The 18,254-nt window shown below is 42.5% G+C and overlaps 2 protein-coding genes across 5 annotated transcripts in view; both read right to left on the bottom strand.

The window, feature by feature from the left end:
* LOC144529711 (uncharacterized) overlaps positions 1-11,386 on the bottom strand; it is a 26,655-nt gene extending 15,269 nt beyond the window's left edge. For all 4 annotated transcript variants that reach the window (XM_078268967.1, XM_078268969.1, XM_078268968.1 and 1 more), the window contains exons 1-6: positions 11,111-11,386; positions 9,456-9,598; positions 8,983-9,158; positions 6,428-8,534; positions 4,329-4,437; positions 3,870-3,941 (exon numbers count right to left, since the gene is read on the bottom strand). In XM_078268967.1, coding sequence (XP_078125093.1) covers positions 3,870-3,941; positions 4,329-4,437; positions 6,428-8,534; positions 8,983-9,158; positions 9,456-9,598; positions 11,111-11,371 — 2,868 coding nt within the window. In that variant the 5' untranslated portion in view covers positions 11,372-11,386. The remainder of the gene's footprint in view (positions 1-3,869; positions 3,942-4,328; positions 4,438-6,427; positions 8,535-8,982; positions 9,159-9,455; positions 9,599-11,110) is intronic.
* Positions 11,387-12,626: 1,240 nt separating this feature from the next.
* nol12 (nucleolar protein 12) lies at positions 12,627-16,372 on the bottom strand. Its single transcript, XM_078270241.1, has 6 exons — positions 16,202-16,372; positions 15,276-15,381; positions 15,131-15,179; positions 14,894-15,039; positions 14,186-14,277; positions 12,627-13,165 (listed from the first exon to the last, which is right to left on the bottom strand). The coding sequence occupies exons 1-6, from the start codon at positions 16,309-16,311 to the stop codon at positions 12,976-12,978; spliced, it is 693 nt and encodes a 230-aa protein (XP_078126367.1). The 5' UTR covers positions 16,312-16,372; the 3' UTR covers positions 12,627-12,975.
* Positions 16,373-18,254: the final 1,882 nt, after the last annotated feature.

Below are 18,254 nucleotides of genomic sequence, written 5' to 3'. Positions count from 1 at the left end.
GCAGTACATCCTTAGTAGGGATAGACCGATTATCGTCCCTGGCCGATTTTCGGGCCTTTTTTTTGGGCAGTTTACAGATGATCTATATCAGCGTTTTATTTGCCTGATAACCGATAGAGTTAATGAATTAAAGTGTTCTACTTTGGCTATGCTACAGCTCTGGGTCTGTCCCTCTGCTCCGGTTTCACTCCCCACTGAGTCGGACTTAATGTCCCGCCCCCCCACAACCCTATCTGACTCTCTCTTACTGGGGATTATGTTTCTAATTTATGAAATAATTGCTTCAAGCATTTAAACAAATTTTGTTTTTGGAGTTTGTAACCTTCCAAAATCTTCATTTTGATGTAAAGATTTTAATTTTCACTGTAAATGCATATCGGTTCCAAATATCTGTTAACCGTTTCATTAACTACTAATAGTAGGTATCGGTCTTCAAAAACCAGTATCGGTCGATCCCTAATCATTAGTGATGGGAGGAAAGGTCTGGAAACTCAAGAAATCTGCAGTGGGACGTGTTCAGAACTCGACACTGTTGCACACACTATGAAATATTTTTGCATGTTTCTTGTTCCAGCTGTGTGGTTGCTGAAGATGCATTAAAATGTGCTTTAGCTGCTCTACAATGTTTCAAGAAACAGGCCTGCTTTTGCTTTTGACGTGATGACAGGAAGAGGAAAACATGCCCTAGGTACCACAAGATGTGGTGATCCCTGATTAAGATTAGGCAACTCTTTCCACCGTACATTCCTCACTTTGCTTATCTGTCTCTCACTAGCATGTACATTCCTCACTTTTAAATCTCTTACTGCCTTCGTCATCTCATCTCCCACTGGCGTCTCATTCCCATCACTTTTTTTCTCCCTACTGCAGCTACGTGTTGTTCATTTTATTCCTTTGCTACATCATTTTGCTCAGCTCCCTCTCTGTTTACACTCTAATATAATTCCTCTGTCTGTTCTGTCATTTCTAACCACTCCTTTTCTGTATTTATACTCCTTTCCTGGCGTCAGTTGTGTTCCTCTGAGCCAGAGTACCACCCATTTTCTCCCTGTATAAGCCAGTTCGTCTATGCTACTGATCTTTTTTAATCACAACACATTTCAAGGTCTGGTGACTTCTAATAGACCATGTAAGTTAGCAAGATATTGTGTATTACTAAATTTGATAAGCCATTTAAATGGCCTTGCATCATTAATAAACGGTGTGGCAATGTCTTTAAACACTTCACTTTTAATTATTTTTGGGTATCCACAGACACAAACATACATATATACAGACACACACACACACATACAAATCATAATCACAAATAATGACTGGATCATCAGGTGCTAGCTATAAATACAACATGAAACTTGTTGAGAGTGACAGCTGCATTTTATAAGAGCCCCACTCAAACTATTAGACTACTGGAGCAAGTTATGATGTGTCAGACTGTATCATGAGTGCATGCTATCTAGTCAATACTTGCTCACATGCGAGGTCAGGGAATGTTCACAGGAGGACATAGAAAAAAAGGGCAGCATCTGTTATGAATAACCCCGAATGCGACAGTATAAATAAATCGTTAAATAATGGTGAAAATAGTCGTTAGTTTCTGTACACACTCATTGGGATGACGCTTCCTTCATTACAATGGTTTAGAGAAACAATACCTCTTGGCTACTTTCTAAAAAAACATTTGCATGGATTTCTTGGGAGTGCCTGTGTGCAAACAGGGGGCATGTGTCACAGCTGGCTGTAAAAACGGACACAGTACAAGCTACAAGCTAATGACACTTCCTGCTACCACCTGCATCAGGGTCTTAACTTACTACACTTATTTTTTTCACAAAAGCCTTTTACTTATTTAACCACACTGTTTTATTTTCAATTTGTTTATTATAATTGGATAAGATAGTCTTTTGTTTTCTGTATTATATTCCATGTAATTTCTGTATAACTTAATTGCCTGATTCTATTTGCCTATGTCCTAAAATGTTTTAATCCTGGTTCAAACATGTAACGTTAAGCACTTTGTTTTGAAAAGTGCTTTATAAATAAAGTGTATTAATCACAATTATTATTATTATCACTGTAAACAACACCACACGTGGAAACCAGCATTATTATTTTTTTAGACTTGTCACAGGGAGATAAATGTATAATGTTTCAACTTAACTTAGCTAGTACTTGGGCAAATAACAACACAGCATGTTTGCTCACTTTGGCTTACGTGCAGTTGAGTGTCCCAAATGATGAGGGTCTTATTTGAGCCAGGTTAAGGTTAGGGTTAAGGTTAGCGGTAGAGTTAGGGTTAGGGTAGCACAGGTGGTTTAGCAGGTTCATAATTAATTAAGGACATTGTATGGGGAATTTGGGACACTAAACTGCACGTATACCGCTCACTTTAGCTTTAACGTGCACACCCCTCGAGTAAAACAAACGCTAACCACAACAATCCATTAAAAACTAGCTTACAATGACCTTTCTTAACAATAAACCGTAAAACAAAGTAAGATACGTTAATGTTTAGCTCCTCGGCCACAGTCCATTAACAAATTTAACAAATATATGCAATGTATACATTCAGTGAGGAGTGACAGGAAAAACAAAACAGCTTTAAAGGTGCAACTTACCGTCATGATAACAGGATCCAGAGAGGGTAAAATAAAGACAAAAGAAAGGTACCGTTACCCCCACGCAAATAAACCCCTTTTTGCTGTCAAGTTCACTAACTAAGCTTAGCTAAAGCTCTCGTGTAAAAAAAAAAAAAAAAAAAACTTAACTTTCTCGCAGGACCCTGGCGTTACGCAAAATCTGATAAAACCCCGCCATTCATACCCACGTTAACTTAATCAAGCGCACCCCCAACGCGTCCACAGCAGATTTTCTAATGCAGCCTTAAGGGGAAACTACATTCACCCGACTAAATACGAACAAGCTGTACGTGTTTAAAAGTAATAATTTTACAACTTTCTGACAAGTCTTGGTAAGCTAACGTTACACTTCTGCCCCTCGGCTGTGCCTTTGCTCGCTGCTGTTCTGTCTGCCACTTCCTGGGCGGATCCGCGAAGATCGTTTGAGAAAACAAGCCTACCTAAACCACACTTTGCTGGGCTCTAAAACCGGTGTCCGGGGACCTCCAGGGGCTGAGGGGGGTCCAGTGGGGTCCCCAGAGCAACATGACGTATAATATAGCTCCGGCTAAATGTACCCACAACAACAAGTTATCATAAGAAGAAAACGCATACAAATGTTTAATATGAGGTGTCACTCCCTCCCTATCCTCGGGACCAAACCTGATAGTCCAAAACTTTCCAAACACACAGAACACATTTACTTGCTATCCGTTAGGGTTTGCAAACAAAGTGGCACTCCCCCCTCTAAAATCCTCTCTTGGTAGCTATTGGTTTCAGTTCAGGAATTTCAACACATGCCCCAGCAGACCATACTTGACAAAGCTCAGTCAGTCTTATGAAATGCCTGAAGGGTGTTGGTGAAGTATATAGACGCACAGCAACCAGCCCTAAAGAGTTGAAGTGTAGATATACAGTAGATATGGCAGCAGGTTAGGGTGCCAAGTACATAAAATCTTTACAGTTATAGACAGGATCTGTGTGAACACTGGACAAGCTGCCAGCATGTCTAGTAAATATGTAACAGAAAGATACCATACATTGAAATAGACTTAACGGCAATAAACTTGAATTGTACCATGTGTGCTATGGGTTTATATTCATTATAAATATTAGTGTTAGGAAAATAAACTGTAACTCTGCCCTCCATATGACACAGTGGAAAAGAGGTTGTTACTAAATACAGTACATATACTAAAGACACACACACACACACACATTTACTGTAAACACACTGGCTGCGTTACATACCTGCATGTGTTCTGATCTGTGCTGGTTACCTTTCCAAGAACTGCCCTCATCAGCTGTGGGACTGCCAGACCTCTGGAAAGAAACAGCTTGTTGTTGTTATGAAGATAATCAATATGTCCGACTTAGCAAACATAGAAACCTCCAGAGTTTCAATCATTATTGCATATCTGTATATGACAAAAATAAAGTTTTTTAGATTGCTACTGACTATTTTACCAAAAGACTGAAAACCGTGACTCTCTCTACGCCCCTGCTGTTGCTTTGAAATCTCAAAAATCCAACAAGGGTTTTAGTCAATGCATTACCAGTTTTGCTACATGTAATATTCCCCCAGTGATGTTTAGTGTTATCATGGTTACTCTAATAAAACATGGTTTTAGACAGCTAAATCAAACAGCTTAGCTAAGTAAAAAGATTTTCATCCTTAAATAAAACTCGATTTCGCCCCAACCAGCCTACCTGCAATGAGGTGGAGGAGTGAGCACGAGAAAGATACCCATAGTGCCAGTCTCTCTCAGTGTCCCCTGTATCTTCCCACTCTCTGGAGGGATGCTTGCTCAGGGAGTGGCTGGAACAGTACAAACAGGTTATCAGTGTGTCTGATTTGGTCACATGTATTCAATCTGAAGATCATTCGATCTACATTACATTAAAGGTGCAGTAGGTAAGACTTATAAAACTAACTTTCTGTCATATTTGCTGAAACTGACCCTATGTTCCAGTAGAACTACATAAAGCAGGTCATTTAAAAAAATAATCCAGCTCCTCTGGCTCCACCTACAGCCTGTAGTGCGATTTGCAAAAATCCACCGCTCCCTGTTCAGATGCACCAATCAGGGCCAGGGGGCGTGTCTAACTGCGTGTCAATCACTGCTCATGCACACGCAGTCATTCTCCCTTGTGGGGGGAGGGGCTTAGGAGACCGGTTGGGCTTTAGCAGAAAGGGAGGAGGGACTGAGAAGTTGTTGATGTTAAAAACTTCCCAATCCTACCTACGGCACCTTTAAATACCATGAAATTACATGTAACTGGCATATATCACAAAGTAATGTTAACTGACTTAAATTCAGTGGTGGAATGTAACTAAGTACAGTACATTTACTCAAGTTCAGTCCAAATTTGAGGTACTTGTATAAAGTACTTGAAAGCAATACTTGAGTAAAAGTACAAGTATCTTACCAGACTTTGGTAGAAGTTAAAGTCTCCTTTTAGAATATTACTTGAGTAAAAGTCTTAAAGTATCTGATGTTTACTGTACTTAAGTATCAAAAGTCATTTTCTGATATTAAATGTACTTATATATTAGAAATAAAAGTAAAAGTACAAAAAACTTTGATTATGAACTTTATGGCCAAAAGTGTGTAACGTTATCTTCATCACCACTGTTGTCGGGGTGGTCATCGTCTGTTACCATGGCGGCAGAGCCTGCAGCAGGTGCTTCCATGACGCTATCAGTCATTAGGCTTCCTCCTTTTCTTCTTTAGTTTTGGCCTATGTTTTTTTTTTTGTCGATTGGCAACAAACAGGCATTAGGTCACCAACTGGAATGGAGGGTGTGTTATCTTGGCGATTTAGGAGCAATGATTCGACAAACCTGCTTTTTTCCAGCGTAAGAAATTTCTTCTGATTTTATTTTGTGGTAATGAGTCACGAAGATGCTCAGGGGAAATGTAGTGGAGTAAAAGTATACATTTTATTTAGGAAATGTAGTGGAGTAAAAGTAAACGTTTCCAGAAATATAAATAACGAAGTAAAGTACAGATACGTGAAACTTCTACTTAAGTACAGTAGCGAAGTATTTGTACTTCGTAACATTACAACACTGCTTGTACTTTACTTGAGTCTTTTCTTTTCGTGCCACTTTCTACTTCTACTCCGCTACATCTCAGAGAGAAATATTGTACTTTTTACTCCACTAATCTGACTGCTTTAGTTACTAGTTACTTTACAAATTAAGATTTTTGCACACAAAACACATGTAGTTTCAAAAAACTGTGTTTTTATTATATATTAAACTACCCAACAATATACAGACCTACAAGTCCAGCTGAAATGATCAGCCAATGAAACACTTGACAGATTGATGATTGACTGTTTTCATCGTTTCCAGTTTCTAAAATGGGAGGATTTTTCTGCATTGAGTTCTTTTTACTTTAAATATTTTAAGTAACATTTTCAATGCAGGACTTTTATTTGTAACAGAGTATTTTTACAGTGTGGTATTACTACTTTTTTTTTTTTTTTAAATTACATAATTCTTTTGGGCTGTTTTGCCTTTAATAGACAGGAAAGCTGTAGATAGGAAAAGGGGGGAGAGAGGGGGAAGACATGCAGCAAATGGCTACAGACCGGACTCGAACCCTGAGCCGCTGCGTCGAGGACTGAGCCTCTGCACATGGGCGCCCGCTCCAACAGGTGAGCCACCCAGGCGCCCGTAGTATTAGTACTTTAACTTAAGTAAATCTAAGGATTAAGGATCTGAATACTTCTTCCACCACTGCTTAAATTAGAGTTTAAATATTTTTCCAACACCACTTTGTGGTGTATAAGAGTCTCACCTAGCTGGTTTATAGAGCTCCTGTCTCCGAGAAGGCTGCTGGTTCTGAGGTCCCCTCATGTGGCCCGGCTCTTCTCTCTGATGGATAATTTTGACCTTCGGCACGTCGGCTATCATGGCGTACTCCTCCCGGTTCCGTCCTGTGGACCCCACTGACAGTTGGCCCGACTCCGAGGACTCCATGGAGCTCTGGGAGGAGGTGTGCCTCCGGGTTTCAATCTGAGGTGAAGGAGAATGGCTCCGTGTGCGGTTGGAGGGCCTCTTGTCATTAGGGGAGGGGCAGTGGTCATCATGGCCGCGTCGACCAACGCCAGATCTGATGCCACCGGGGTTCCTGGGTGTATCCAAGGTGACGAAAGCTGTTTTGCTGCCATTTGTGGTCTGTCTGGAGGGTGAAGCTGCACGAGATAACGAGGAGCTGTGGAGCGAAGAAGTTGACTCCCGCCAAGAGCGCGGTGAGCGATTGGAGTCCGATTTTGAGTCATGGTAGGTGTTTTTTCTCTGAAAGGAATGGCTGGAATCTCCATTAGTAGCATTTCTGAGGATTGAGTAGCCTGGCGCGTCAATGATGCCTTTTTTAGCCAGAGAAGAGTTGCGGCTGCTGTGATTCTTGCTATTAAGGGAGCTGCTAGTTTCTGTCCTCCGCAGTGAGCGCTGGTCAGGAGCATCATAGCTTTTCCTTGAAGGCAACAAACTGTGGCCATCACGACTTTTGACAGAACTGATTGTTTCAGACTTGCGCAGCAGGGACTGAGAAGGAGCTTCATGGCTTCTCCTCGAAGGGGAGGAGTGGCGGCTTTCACGACTACGGCCAGGTAGAGAACCACTGGTGTCTGTTTCCCTGCGCTGATACTGAGTCGGGGTTTCATGGCCTCTTCTTCCTGGAGAGGAACATCGGCTGTCATGACCTCGACTGCCGCTGACAGCGCTTGATTCAGTCTTACGGAGCGCAGAGTGTCTTGTGTCATAACCTCGTCTGGGTGGAGACACGGTAGGGCTTTCATGTTCGTGGTCATTCAGTTCATTCTTAGCTGTTGGGTTACGTAGCAGAACCTGGCTTTCAATATCATAGCCTTCTCTTATGGGGGAGCCACAGCGTCCATGGTGACTACGTCGGCTGAGAGACATAATTGATTCAGATTTACGAAGGGGGGATTGGCTAGACGAGCTGCAATTTCTCCTTGGCGGTGAGTATTTGTGATTGTCACGCAGACTGTCAGAAGTTCTCCTAGATGGAGACGAAGTACGACTGTTGCGCCCGCGTCCGTGAGATGAAGTGCTGGTGATTTCAGTTTTGCGGAGAGACATTTGGCCTGAAGGGTTAAAGTCCCTCCTTGAGGGAGATGCACTTCTGCTGTCACGACCCCCTCGACTTACAGACCCACTTACTTCTGTTTTCTTCAGGGCGCTCCTAAAATCAGAAACTGTGCTTGACTGGTTTGTGACTGAACCAGCAAATGATTTAAAGTTTCTTGGCAGAGTTCCTGACTCAACACGTCGGCCATGTGCGCTTTGTAAGGAGTTCCTGGATCCTGGCTCCGTCCGTTGAGACCCCCCTCCACCATCAAAGTTATGCCTGCTGAGGGAAGCCACAGACTCGCTGCGTCTGAATGGTAAGTTTCCACGTGAGGGAGAGGACGACCGAGACTGCAGGGCGAAGGCTTGCCTCGAGGACTCCAAACGTCCTGACTGTTGGTAGGAAGAGACGTGAGAGGAAGTGTTTCCCCGGCCATACGAACTGCTGAAACCTTTTCGCCCAGTGGAGGCCAGCGACTCCGCTATCTTAAAAGGAGTAGGACTCGGAGAGCGGGGGCCAACTTGGGCCTCAACTTCAACGGCAATTTCATAAGGGTCAGGAGGCGGGATTTCCTCAGGCAGGTCCTCATCTAGAGTGTCCGGCGTCAGCCTTTCAGAGGCCACACCGAGATTAGGGTTTCTGAAGGGGATGGTGTCTTTGGGCTCGATGCTTCTCCTGCTGAAGATAGGATGTCCTCTTTCAAAATGGCGGTAGGGAGCAGGCGGGCTGTTATCTTGGAGTGAGCGGGCACCTGCTGCCCTCCCCAGGGAGAAGTACCCACTTTCACGCTTCTGTCTGTTTTCTTTTAACCCTGGAAGAAGGGGTAAGATGGAGGGGTAACAGAAATAAGAGATGCACACATCAAAGATCAACTACCAGAGGTTTCCTGACACAAACTGAGCTATATTGTATTACTGATAATTGCTCTGGGACACCTCAGCTGGTGACATCAAACAGCATTTGCCAAGTAAAGAACACCTTTGGCTGAAACTGGATATGGATTGGTCAAGTGCCGTAAGTCCTAGGTTTACTGAAGGCTCCAGCGACTGATGCGAAGGTCAGGACTCATGCTTAGAACTACATGTGTTCAAATGAGAGATCTGGTTGTAATGGTACATTTCTCCTTACAATGCTTCTATTATGCGGTGCATCTTCTTCGACCAACTCTTTCTAATGTATCCTATCTGCCAAGAAACAAATAAAAAAGAAAATAAAGCAATAGACAAACATAACAATAAACGAGGTCAGCGTTCGTGAACCTGATTGACTGCTGAAATTGTCTCTGCTCCGAGCTTCGTCCATCCAGGCCCGAGGGTTGGGCCGATGGGGTGGAGGATCAAGCCGGGTCATGCTGAGTTTGGTCGAACGACGACGGATCGGCAGGTATTCGTCCTCTGCGCTGACCGAGCCACTGAACTCTTGGTAGTCACGACCGCTACGTGGAAGAGGAGATGGGAGAAGAATGACGAGAGTAGAGATGGAAAGGTGAGAGATTGAGAAGAGGGGAGAAAAGTAAATGGCAAAAGAAGGAAGAGAGAGAACAATTAAATCGGTATAATATCAATTTCATAGAGTAACAATGCAAGTGCATCATGCAACATGAAAGTTGTAGGTCAGGGAACATGGTGCACAGAACTGGTGAGACTGATACAGGACTGTGACGACAATCTAGCACAAAAAATACAAACGTTACACTCCAAAACGACTTATTATTACCATCCTGTGCCCCTACCTGTCGGTGCTGTCGTCGTCGCCGTCACAGATGTAAAGCTCACAGTCTGGGCTCAGGATGCACAGAGAGCTCTCCCCATAGCCCGGACAGCCTCCGTTGACATCACAGTAGCTGCTCACCACCGACAGACCGTCAGAATCCTCCTGATAGGATGACAAGGTAAGACACGGGCCAATCACAACGTCACAGTGAACTCCATCTCTCGCCGAGTCACAGAGCAAGTTATTCCCAAAGAAAGGCAATGCTTCCCAAAAAAGTAAATAGGACACCCTTAACAGATAAAAGCTTTTACATACACACTGTCTTTGTGTCAGAGTAGGAGTGCACATACATTAACATCCTAAATCTGTCCGTCTGGCTCCATCCCCTTGAGTAAAGGGTTAGCTGAATAGTGTCTGTCCCCTCTGTCCTCTCTGACACACAGTCACATGTTCAGTCTGCTGTTCGATTAGGGTTACACCTCTGTAACTCGACCTGGCTCATGGCTTTCCTCATTAATATTTCATCCCTTTTTTTCTTGCCATAAAACCTTCTCTAAGCTATAAGATGTCTTAAAAAGGATCTAAAATGTGGCCGGGTAAGCTCAGTTGGTAGAGCAGGCACACATATATAGAGGTGTATGCCTCGACGCAGAAGGTCTAGGGTTCGAGTCCGACCTGTGACAATTTCCTGCATGTCTTTCCCCCTCTCTCTTCCCCTTTCATGTCTAGCTGTCCTATCCATTAAAGGTGGAAATGCCCAAAAAAATAATCTTTAAAAAGGGATCTAAAACTGTGACTTGACTGTCTGTAAAATGTCAGAAATGGGCATCCATCCCTGCAACTTTCAGAAAACTACAGGTGGGTTATTACAGTGGAGCTATACTGGTACATCTTCACTGTGTACTAGAATATATTATTGTAACCAGCAAAAACTGTGGTTGTGTCATGGAAGCAGGATAAATAGAAAAAGGTAGAGTTGTCACAGTTTGAACACTGTGTAGAAACATGCCCATCCTTTCTGTACGTTGCTCTGTTGCTACTATTACAAGTGATTCCCAAGAGGGCGGTAAGTGATCCAGCTTCATTAATTTATAATAGGAGCCACTGCTTGCACCTTGCTCCTCATTCTCCGTCTCTGACCTTTTTACTCACAAGCAACAGACTCATACAGTACATGATCTGATGAACTGTGTTTACATGAGGACTGTGTTAAATTAGAAGGAACCTTTTGAGTTTTTAGGATTTTGAGTCAAGTGAGAAGTTCTTTGTTCTGCTTTAACAGATCCTGTTCTATTCTAAATAACACCATGAAACTTTGTGCATCATTTCTGATCTGCAAGACGTAAAGCTGAGTCAAACATATTATAGGTTTTATTTATTTCTTAGCTGAGACACTGTAAATGTTATTTACTGTGTATGCTGCTGGACCTGCAGAACTAATTGTGTTCCCTCATGTCTTAACATGCTTGAATGACAATAAACTCATGTGAATTCTGTTTCCCCTTGACTTAGCATCTAACCTCAGTGTCTTGATGACTTCACCCGTGACTTCTAATGATCTCACCTTTCTTCCGGTCCAGTTAATGCCATCACTCAGCACCTATTCTACCCTGTTACCCAACTGCTCTGTTCATCTCCCTCCCTTTTCCTCTCTGGCCCTCTCTTCTTTCTTACCTTGCTGCTGGTGTCTCTTTCCTCTTCCTGAGATGGGATCGGTGTTAACAGCACTCCTTTGCCCGATCCAATCCCAACGTCAGTCCCAATTTTAGCCCCGATTCCAGCCTCGGGTGTGGATTTCTGTTTTGGTGCTGCCTCTGCGCTCTCCCCTGCGCCGGCGTGCAGGTGCCTCTGGCGCAGGCAGTCGTGGCAGCGGGAGGGGTCGAAGATGTTGGGCTGGAACTTGGGGCAGATGGGCTCATCGCCGGAGAGGGGCATGTTGAGTCTGGAGGGGGAACCTGTCCAATCATTGCATCCCGCAGAGAAAAAACTGGGAAACAACAGCAAGGGGTGCAATGAGCAGTATTACAATGAAATATAAAACAGAATCAACACAAACAACATCATAAGTATATAAAAGTATAAATGGAACACGGTTAAAAAAATGTGTTGCACTTATGAAATCCCTTTAAAAATAGTGTTAAATGTGCTCATACAAAAACACATGTTGAATATTTTCAGAGCATCTTCCACAACAAAGAGTGAGACAAAAATAAGAAAAAGCAAGACTAGTAGTTTTCTTGAGAATAGAAATGTTTGGTGTTGAGTCGTGCGGTGCCACTGCATTACTGGAGACAGGTGGAAGCACAGAGCAGTGGCTCTGAATAAATACTAAAGAGGATCTTTTATTTCATGGTTCATGGAAGATCTAAAGCGAAACTGTTAAGGTAGGCGATAACTCATCACACTGGAGGACAGTGAAACACAATCCAGTCAGAACACAAAGCTGCCCAAAGAGCAGCATTACTACCAACCACAAGGCACGTGCATTTACAAGCACCACAGCCTCTAGAATTGTAAGTAAAAAGTTGGAAATTGTAAACAGCAGAAATATTCTTTGGTATAAGAATGAATGAGAATTACCTGGCGAGAGGCTCCCGCTGTCAGCTCCACTTTGAGTATGTCATTACGAGTCCGAGGATAAACTGCCCATCAGACCCTCATCAGGCACATGCCTCCTCTTCCCCATGCTCTCTATCCTCCCGAGCTGCCAAAGCCCCAAATCAATCTGATTGGCTGTTCTGACGAGTGAGTTGGCTCTCATTTAACACAGTGGACACTCTGAAGCACACATGCACCTAGAGCCAACATGGAGCCAGTGGCCTGCTGGTTCCTCTATTGAGTGGTTGTATTAAATATCATGGTCTTTAGAAAGCAAAATGAACGCTCATGCTAGTGACAGCTGGCACACGCTGGCTCAGGTTAACGTAAATAAATAAACACTGGCTGAGGTGGGGGTTTAACATACATTCAAACCACTGGCTGACTGTGTGGTATAAGGTTCTCAAATAAGGAATAAACTGTAAGAAACACAGGGGTTGTTGGTTCTGTTAGATCACACACACAGGTAATACTGAGCTATGAGGAAACACAGAGCTAAGGGCTGATTTCCTGATGTTCTAGAGAGGATGTTGACAACAGTGTCAGGTTTCCTATTAAACAATAGGAAGAACAAATTCCACACGGAGCACGCTGACAGTTTGTGAGCTGTGGCAGCGTCACAAGGTCACTTATTAGCAACATTAATCTTTTTATTTAATGAAAATGTAGGTAAATACAGTTCAGTTTGTATACTTTTAAGAAATTATACTACAAAAACAGTTTTGAGCACAGGATTTCAAGAAGCAGGTACAGTGGGAATATTCAACAATGTCAAGATAGGCGGTCCAGCGCGGAGCAGACACTCAGCGTCCACACATAAATGCATCCTGCTCAAACACAAGAGCATAAATACTCCAAAGTCCAATCTGTTCGCCGGTGATACTCTGAGACAAGAAGTCTCTTCACAGTTCCAACCCTACATTGTATTATTCCACACACTCTCACTCCCGATGGTGCACCTTTTTCCCAGTCAGTCGACGTCTCTGCCACTTGGTGGTCCTCCCGCTCCTGCTTTTACCCTCTGGGACACTCTTGTCTGTCGGACGGCCTCGGCCACCTCGGCCTTCCTGCTTCCCTTTCCTCCTCCTCTTGCTGGTGAAAGAGCTGAGCGACGCATTTAGGGAGCGGATCCTGTAGCAGCAGGGGAGAGAGAAAAAGAAATGCAGCTGGACTGAGAGGGGTTGGAGGATGACAGACAAAAAAAAAAAACCATCTAAAGACAGCCATTATGTCATCACTGAATTGTTGAGGTGATAGGACATTAAGCACTGGGGATAGACCGATTAATGTTTTTTTTTCTGCAGCTTGCAGATGATCCGTATCAGCGTTTTATTTGCCTGATAACCGATAATGTTAATGAATTAAAAAGTGTTCTACTTGGCTCGGCTTTCGGTTTCACTCACCACTGAGTCTGACTTAATGTCCCCCCCCCCACAACCCTATCTGACTATCTGTTACTGTGTATTATGTTGAAGGTTTCTCATTTATGAAATAAGTTGCTTAAAGCATTGAAACACAGTTTTGTGTTAGAGTTTGTAACATTCCAAAATCTTCATTTTGACTTAAAGATTTTCATTTTCACTGTAAATGCATATCGGTTTCATTAACTACTAATAATCGGTATCTGCCTTGAAGAACCAGTATCGGTCCATTCCTATCTAGCGCCACGCAGACTACCCGTCCATTCATTATCTAATCAACCATTTAGCCTAAAAAAAAGGTCAAAACTAATGTCAGAGCCCAAAGTGATGTCTGACCAAACTAGGGCTGGGCACTATGGAGAAAATCAAATATCACGATATGTTTGACCAAATACCTAGATATCGATATTGTAGGCTTGACTACTGGTGCTTTTACAAAATACTGACACAGTGAGATTTTTGATAAATTATCATTATGGATGTAGATATTATGACTAAGTGGGCAAAGCAAATAATAGAACTGCGAGAACACCACTTTGCTGTAACGCAGCCTTAAAAACCAGAAAGACAACACGTATGCCATATAACAATATCCAGAATCTAAGATGACATCTAGTCTCATATCATATCCATATATTGCCAACCTCTACCTTTTTAAACCAACATACCAAAAATATTACATTTATAAAAAGAAAAACTCATATAGAGACCTGCATGATGAACAGCTTACTTTTTGTTCATGATTGGATTCCCAGCTTTTCTTGGCATTGCTTCGGTTTTCTCCTTCTCTTCTTCCCCCTTTTCTTCGTCCTCCTCAGTAACCTTGAAAGCAAAGATAATGAGTGTTAATGGAGTGTTATTGCCATCAGTATCATTCTCCCCCAATAATTAAAGTTAGTTATTAACTACTTTCAGAGTGACCACACAGAGCTGTGACAGACTGATCTCATGAAGTGGCGTGTGTATGACACGCCAATTCGTATGCCATTATTGGCGTGTTATCAAGACGCATACTCGCTTTTTAGCGCGTTTATCAACGCCGTTTGGCCTCCTTTGAGTTACATTACCTTGCGATTGCGTGTAAATTTACGCCGTAGCGAGTAGTATGAAAGGGTGAAAATCCACGTAGGGAGGTTGGTCGGGGGGGCGGATGGGTCAAACACAGGACTTTCACCCAGGAGACCAGAGATCGTGTCCCGCGTGTCACGTTTCCTAAACTCAACCGTCGCTTTCTTCTATTACTAAAGCCAACCCGTCCGCTGTATACGGCGCTCAAAATGCGTACAGATAACACACCACTTGGCTTAAGAAAGTGGGCATGTATGTTTACGCGAAGTCATGATGTCATGTTAGCTGTGAGCAGTAAAACAGGCTAAATGTAGCCTAATCAGGAACACACATGTAGACTGTTCACATTAATCAAGGCTTTACTGTTTACCGGATTTGCTACGGGTCCGAGCAGGTGGGCCCCCGTGAGGTCGAGATCATTGATGGTTGTCACCGTGACGATGTGGTTGGGATGATCGTACTGCACTGACTCTGTCGTACTGGTTATCGCATTTTCCAGATCATCTTCAGCCTCCTCTGAGAGATGGGATCAAACAAACAGTAAGCAAAGATCATCAAGTGTTATAAATCAGTAAACAAAAAAAAAAACTTTTGACTTTTAACTCACGAATAGCGTCTGTCCTCTCCTTCAGCATCTTGAGGTATTCCTTATGCCTCTGAAAGCAGATCCGAACATACCATCAGTACATCGTTCTCGTACATGCTCACACCAAAACAGATTCTAAGTCTGCGCTCTTTTCCTTTCCACTTACTTCTTCTCGGACTCTGATCTGCTCTTCCTTGATTTTCTTCCGAATTTCTGCCACTGCTGCTTTCCTCCTTTCCACCTTTCGTTTGTGGAAACCAGTTAAATAGTCCCTGACAGGGCAGAAAGCAAGAAACTTGAGAAACCAGTCACCTTTTTTTAAGTCTCTGCAGGTTTGTGTAGCACATATCAGTGCTTCCCAAAGACGGGTCACTATAATTCCATCCATAGGTAACACAATGACAGAATGGATACCTGGACCCTATTTCGGTCATGGGTTTCTGACACTTTCTGTAACAAAACATCTAAAATCAAAAACCGGTATACGTGCAGTTTAGTGTCCCAAACATTGTTCCAAAAACTGAGTGTCCCAAATGATGAGGGTCTTATTTGAGACAGGTTGCCCTAACCATAACCCAAACAGCTGTTAGACAGGTGGTTTAGCAGGTTAATAATTAAGGACATTGTAGGCAAGGCAAGGCAATGTTATTTGTATAGCACAGTTCAGCAAGCCATGTGTATGGGGAATTTGGGACACTAAACTGCATGTAGAACCCTATCAGATGGGGGTCCGTGGTCTAATTTGGTGGTCAGTTTAGGGGTCCTTAGTTGACGTGAAAGAAATTGGGAACCGCTGGCATAAAGGATTCATATAACGTAACGTTACAGCTTAATTATAATAATAAAATCCAGCTTGGCTTGATGTTGGTGTTTTCCAGGGTGTTTAAATGTTATAGCAAGTTACTCAAAGTAAAACAAATATAAGTATAAATACTACGATAGCTGTGGTACAACACCACAGAGCTTCCATGGTTAATTACGCTGTGACGTGGTCAGAATGTGAATAACGTTAACATACTTAACGTTAGCTAAGAAGCTAACTAGCTAACACCTGCAACGCGTTTAAACACTGTTAACAGTAGATACACTTACTGTCTGTCTTTGTCGTCAAACGTTACGATGCATTTGTTTTCTCTTTTCTTGGACCCGGGCTTGAATTTACCCTTTTTGGACACATTGTTGTGCTTTTTATTATTTTTCATGTCGTGCACGTGAGTTTGGTTTACAATCCACTACTTCCGGCTTCTGGTCTTGAGAGGCACGTCATTTAACTATGTCCGACTAGAAACACGCAAATAAAAGCCTCTGAAAAGTTCCGCACGCCATAAACATGTAGGACTACGTGTAGTTTGGCGTTGGGTCAGACGTCAGTGAGTGTAATTACATTTCACCTAAAAATAAATAAATAAATACATTTTTAAAGAAGTGCCATCGTAAATTGAAACTGCTGGTAGCATGATTTTACCAACAGTTATGATTAAATCACCCACTAAAATAAGTTTTAAAAGATTACAAAAAAACACATAAACAAGAACCGCAACATTAATTAACCGAACTATGATGGAATGCAATTTGATGTGTTGTGATTTTTTTGTTTTTTACTTGACTTTTATTTTTCTTGAACACGTTTTTAAGATTTTTTTGGGGCATTTCAGCATTTAATGGAAAGAACCGCTAGATATGAAAAGGGAGAGAGTGGGGGACATGCAGGAAATCGTCGGAAGTCGGACTCGAACCCTCGATCTTCTGTGTCGAGGTATACACCTCCATAATAAAGTGGCCGGGTTAGCTCAGTTGGTCTGTCTTGTTTTATATGTTGTATTGGAAGAGTAGCTAGTGGTGGCAGCCAACTGGGCTACAAATAAAGAACAAGAATAAGGATTTGACATGCTCTAACAGTACAGAGGCCCTTCCTCCTCATCAGAAGGCAATTATTAGAGCAGGCATGGTTGCAGCTAAAAAAGAATAATATTACTCAACAGGAAATCTCCATTGTCCCAATGTTTCAGGAGGTGGCTCAATAGAAGGCTTTCTATGGCTAAGATGGAACAGATTCGTTTTGACAAAATGAATTGACGAAAACACAGTTTTGATATTGCTTCACCTAAATGTCTGATTTGTGTGTTTGCTACTATGCTATACTCATGTTCTGAGCATGCTTTGATCTTACACTCTGGCAGCCCTCCACCATGTGTGTGGTTTTTGCTTCTTCGTCTGTTTTTACTTATTGCTGTCTTGTCTAGTTTACTGTTTGACTGTTATACATTTTTTTAAATAAATAAAAAAGTGGACAGGATGTATTTGATATCAGGTCACCTTGTGTTATTTAGATATGAATGAGAATGAATATGATACTACCTCAAATGAGCTCTGTATTTGTGTTAATCATGACATAATGACTCCTTGGTATTTCCTAATTCGGTCTTTGAACTGTCCTGACTTCTCCAACACCTTTGTGATGATCAGCTGTTCTCCACTCCCTCTAGTATTCAGGCGTGCCACGTCTCTCTGTGAATATCTGGGAGTGTTTCATTCACACCGTCCATTGTGAATCCCTTTGGCCACAAGGGTGTGTGTGAAAGAGGAAACCAATCAACGTCGCACAGAGCCATCGTTATCAGATCTACACTGGCATTCACACCCGGCCGACAGCTACGTTCAGATGAACACGTTCTCTCATTTCTTCAGTTTCAGTGTGTGTATTTGTACTTCCCATATCCACGACCGGTAGGGGTGTAAGAAAAAAATCGCCTATTTTTATTATTTTGCAATACTGTATCGATTTTCAAAAACGCAATATCGCACCCAGTCATTAAATGGCTTGTTGATTCTCCTGTGGGAGGATTAGTGTCCAAAATTTATGCTAAACTGATGCAAGTATCCATAGGAGAACTCCCAATACTAAAAAAATGGGAGCGAGAGCTGAGCCCGGAGGGGAACGCAATTAATTGGGAGACAGTTTGGGACATTTCCCACTGTTCCAAGAACACAAATCACCAGCAGATCCACTTCAACATATGTCATAGGACATATTGGACTCCCCAGAAGAGATACGTCTCTAAAGTAATTCCCACTCCCTATTGCACGTTCTGTCAACCTGAACACACTGGAACTTTCCTGCATATGGTCTGGGAGTGTGAACAGG

This window comes from Sander vitreus, chromosome 15 (assembly GCF_031162955.1).
Source record: "Sander vitreus isolate 19-12246 chromosome 15, sanVit1, whole genome shotgun sequence".
Taxonomy (NCBI): Eukaryota; Metazoa; Chordata; class Actinopteri; order Perciformes; family Percidae; genus Sander; species Sander vitreus.
Note: the sequence above shows the minus strand (reverse complement) of the source record. Positions and strands in the feature narration are given on the sequence as shown.

Excerpts from the sequence above, each read along its gene's own strand:
- nol12 (XM_078270241.1), bottom strand. The coding sequence starts at position 16,311 with ATGAAAAATAATAAAAAGCACAACAATGTGTCCAAAAAGGGTAAATTC. Across the intron at positions 15,382-16,201 it reads TTTGACGACAAAGACAGACA|GGACTATTTAACTGGTTTCC; the intron begins GTAAGTGTATCT and ends CTGCCCTGTCAG. Across the intron at positions 15,040-15,130 it reads GGAGAGGACAGACGCTATTC|AGGAGGCTGAAGATGATCTG; the intron begins GTGAGTTAAAAG and ends CCCATCTCTCAG.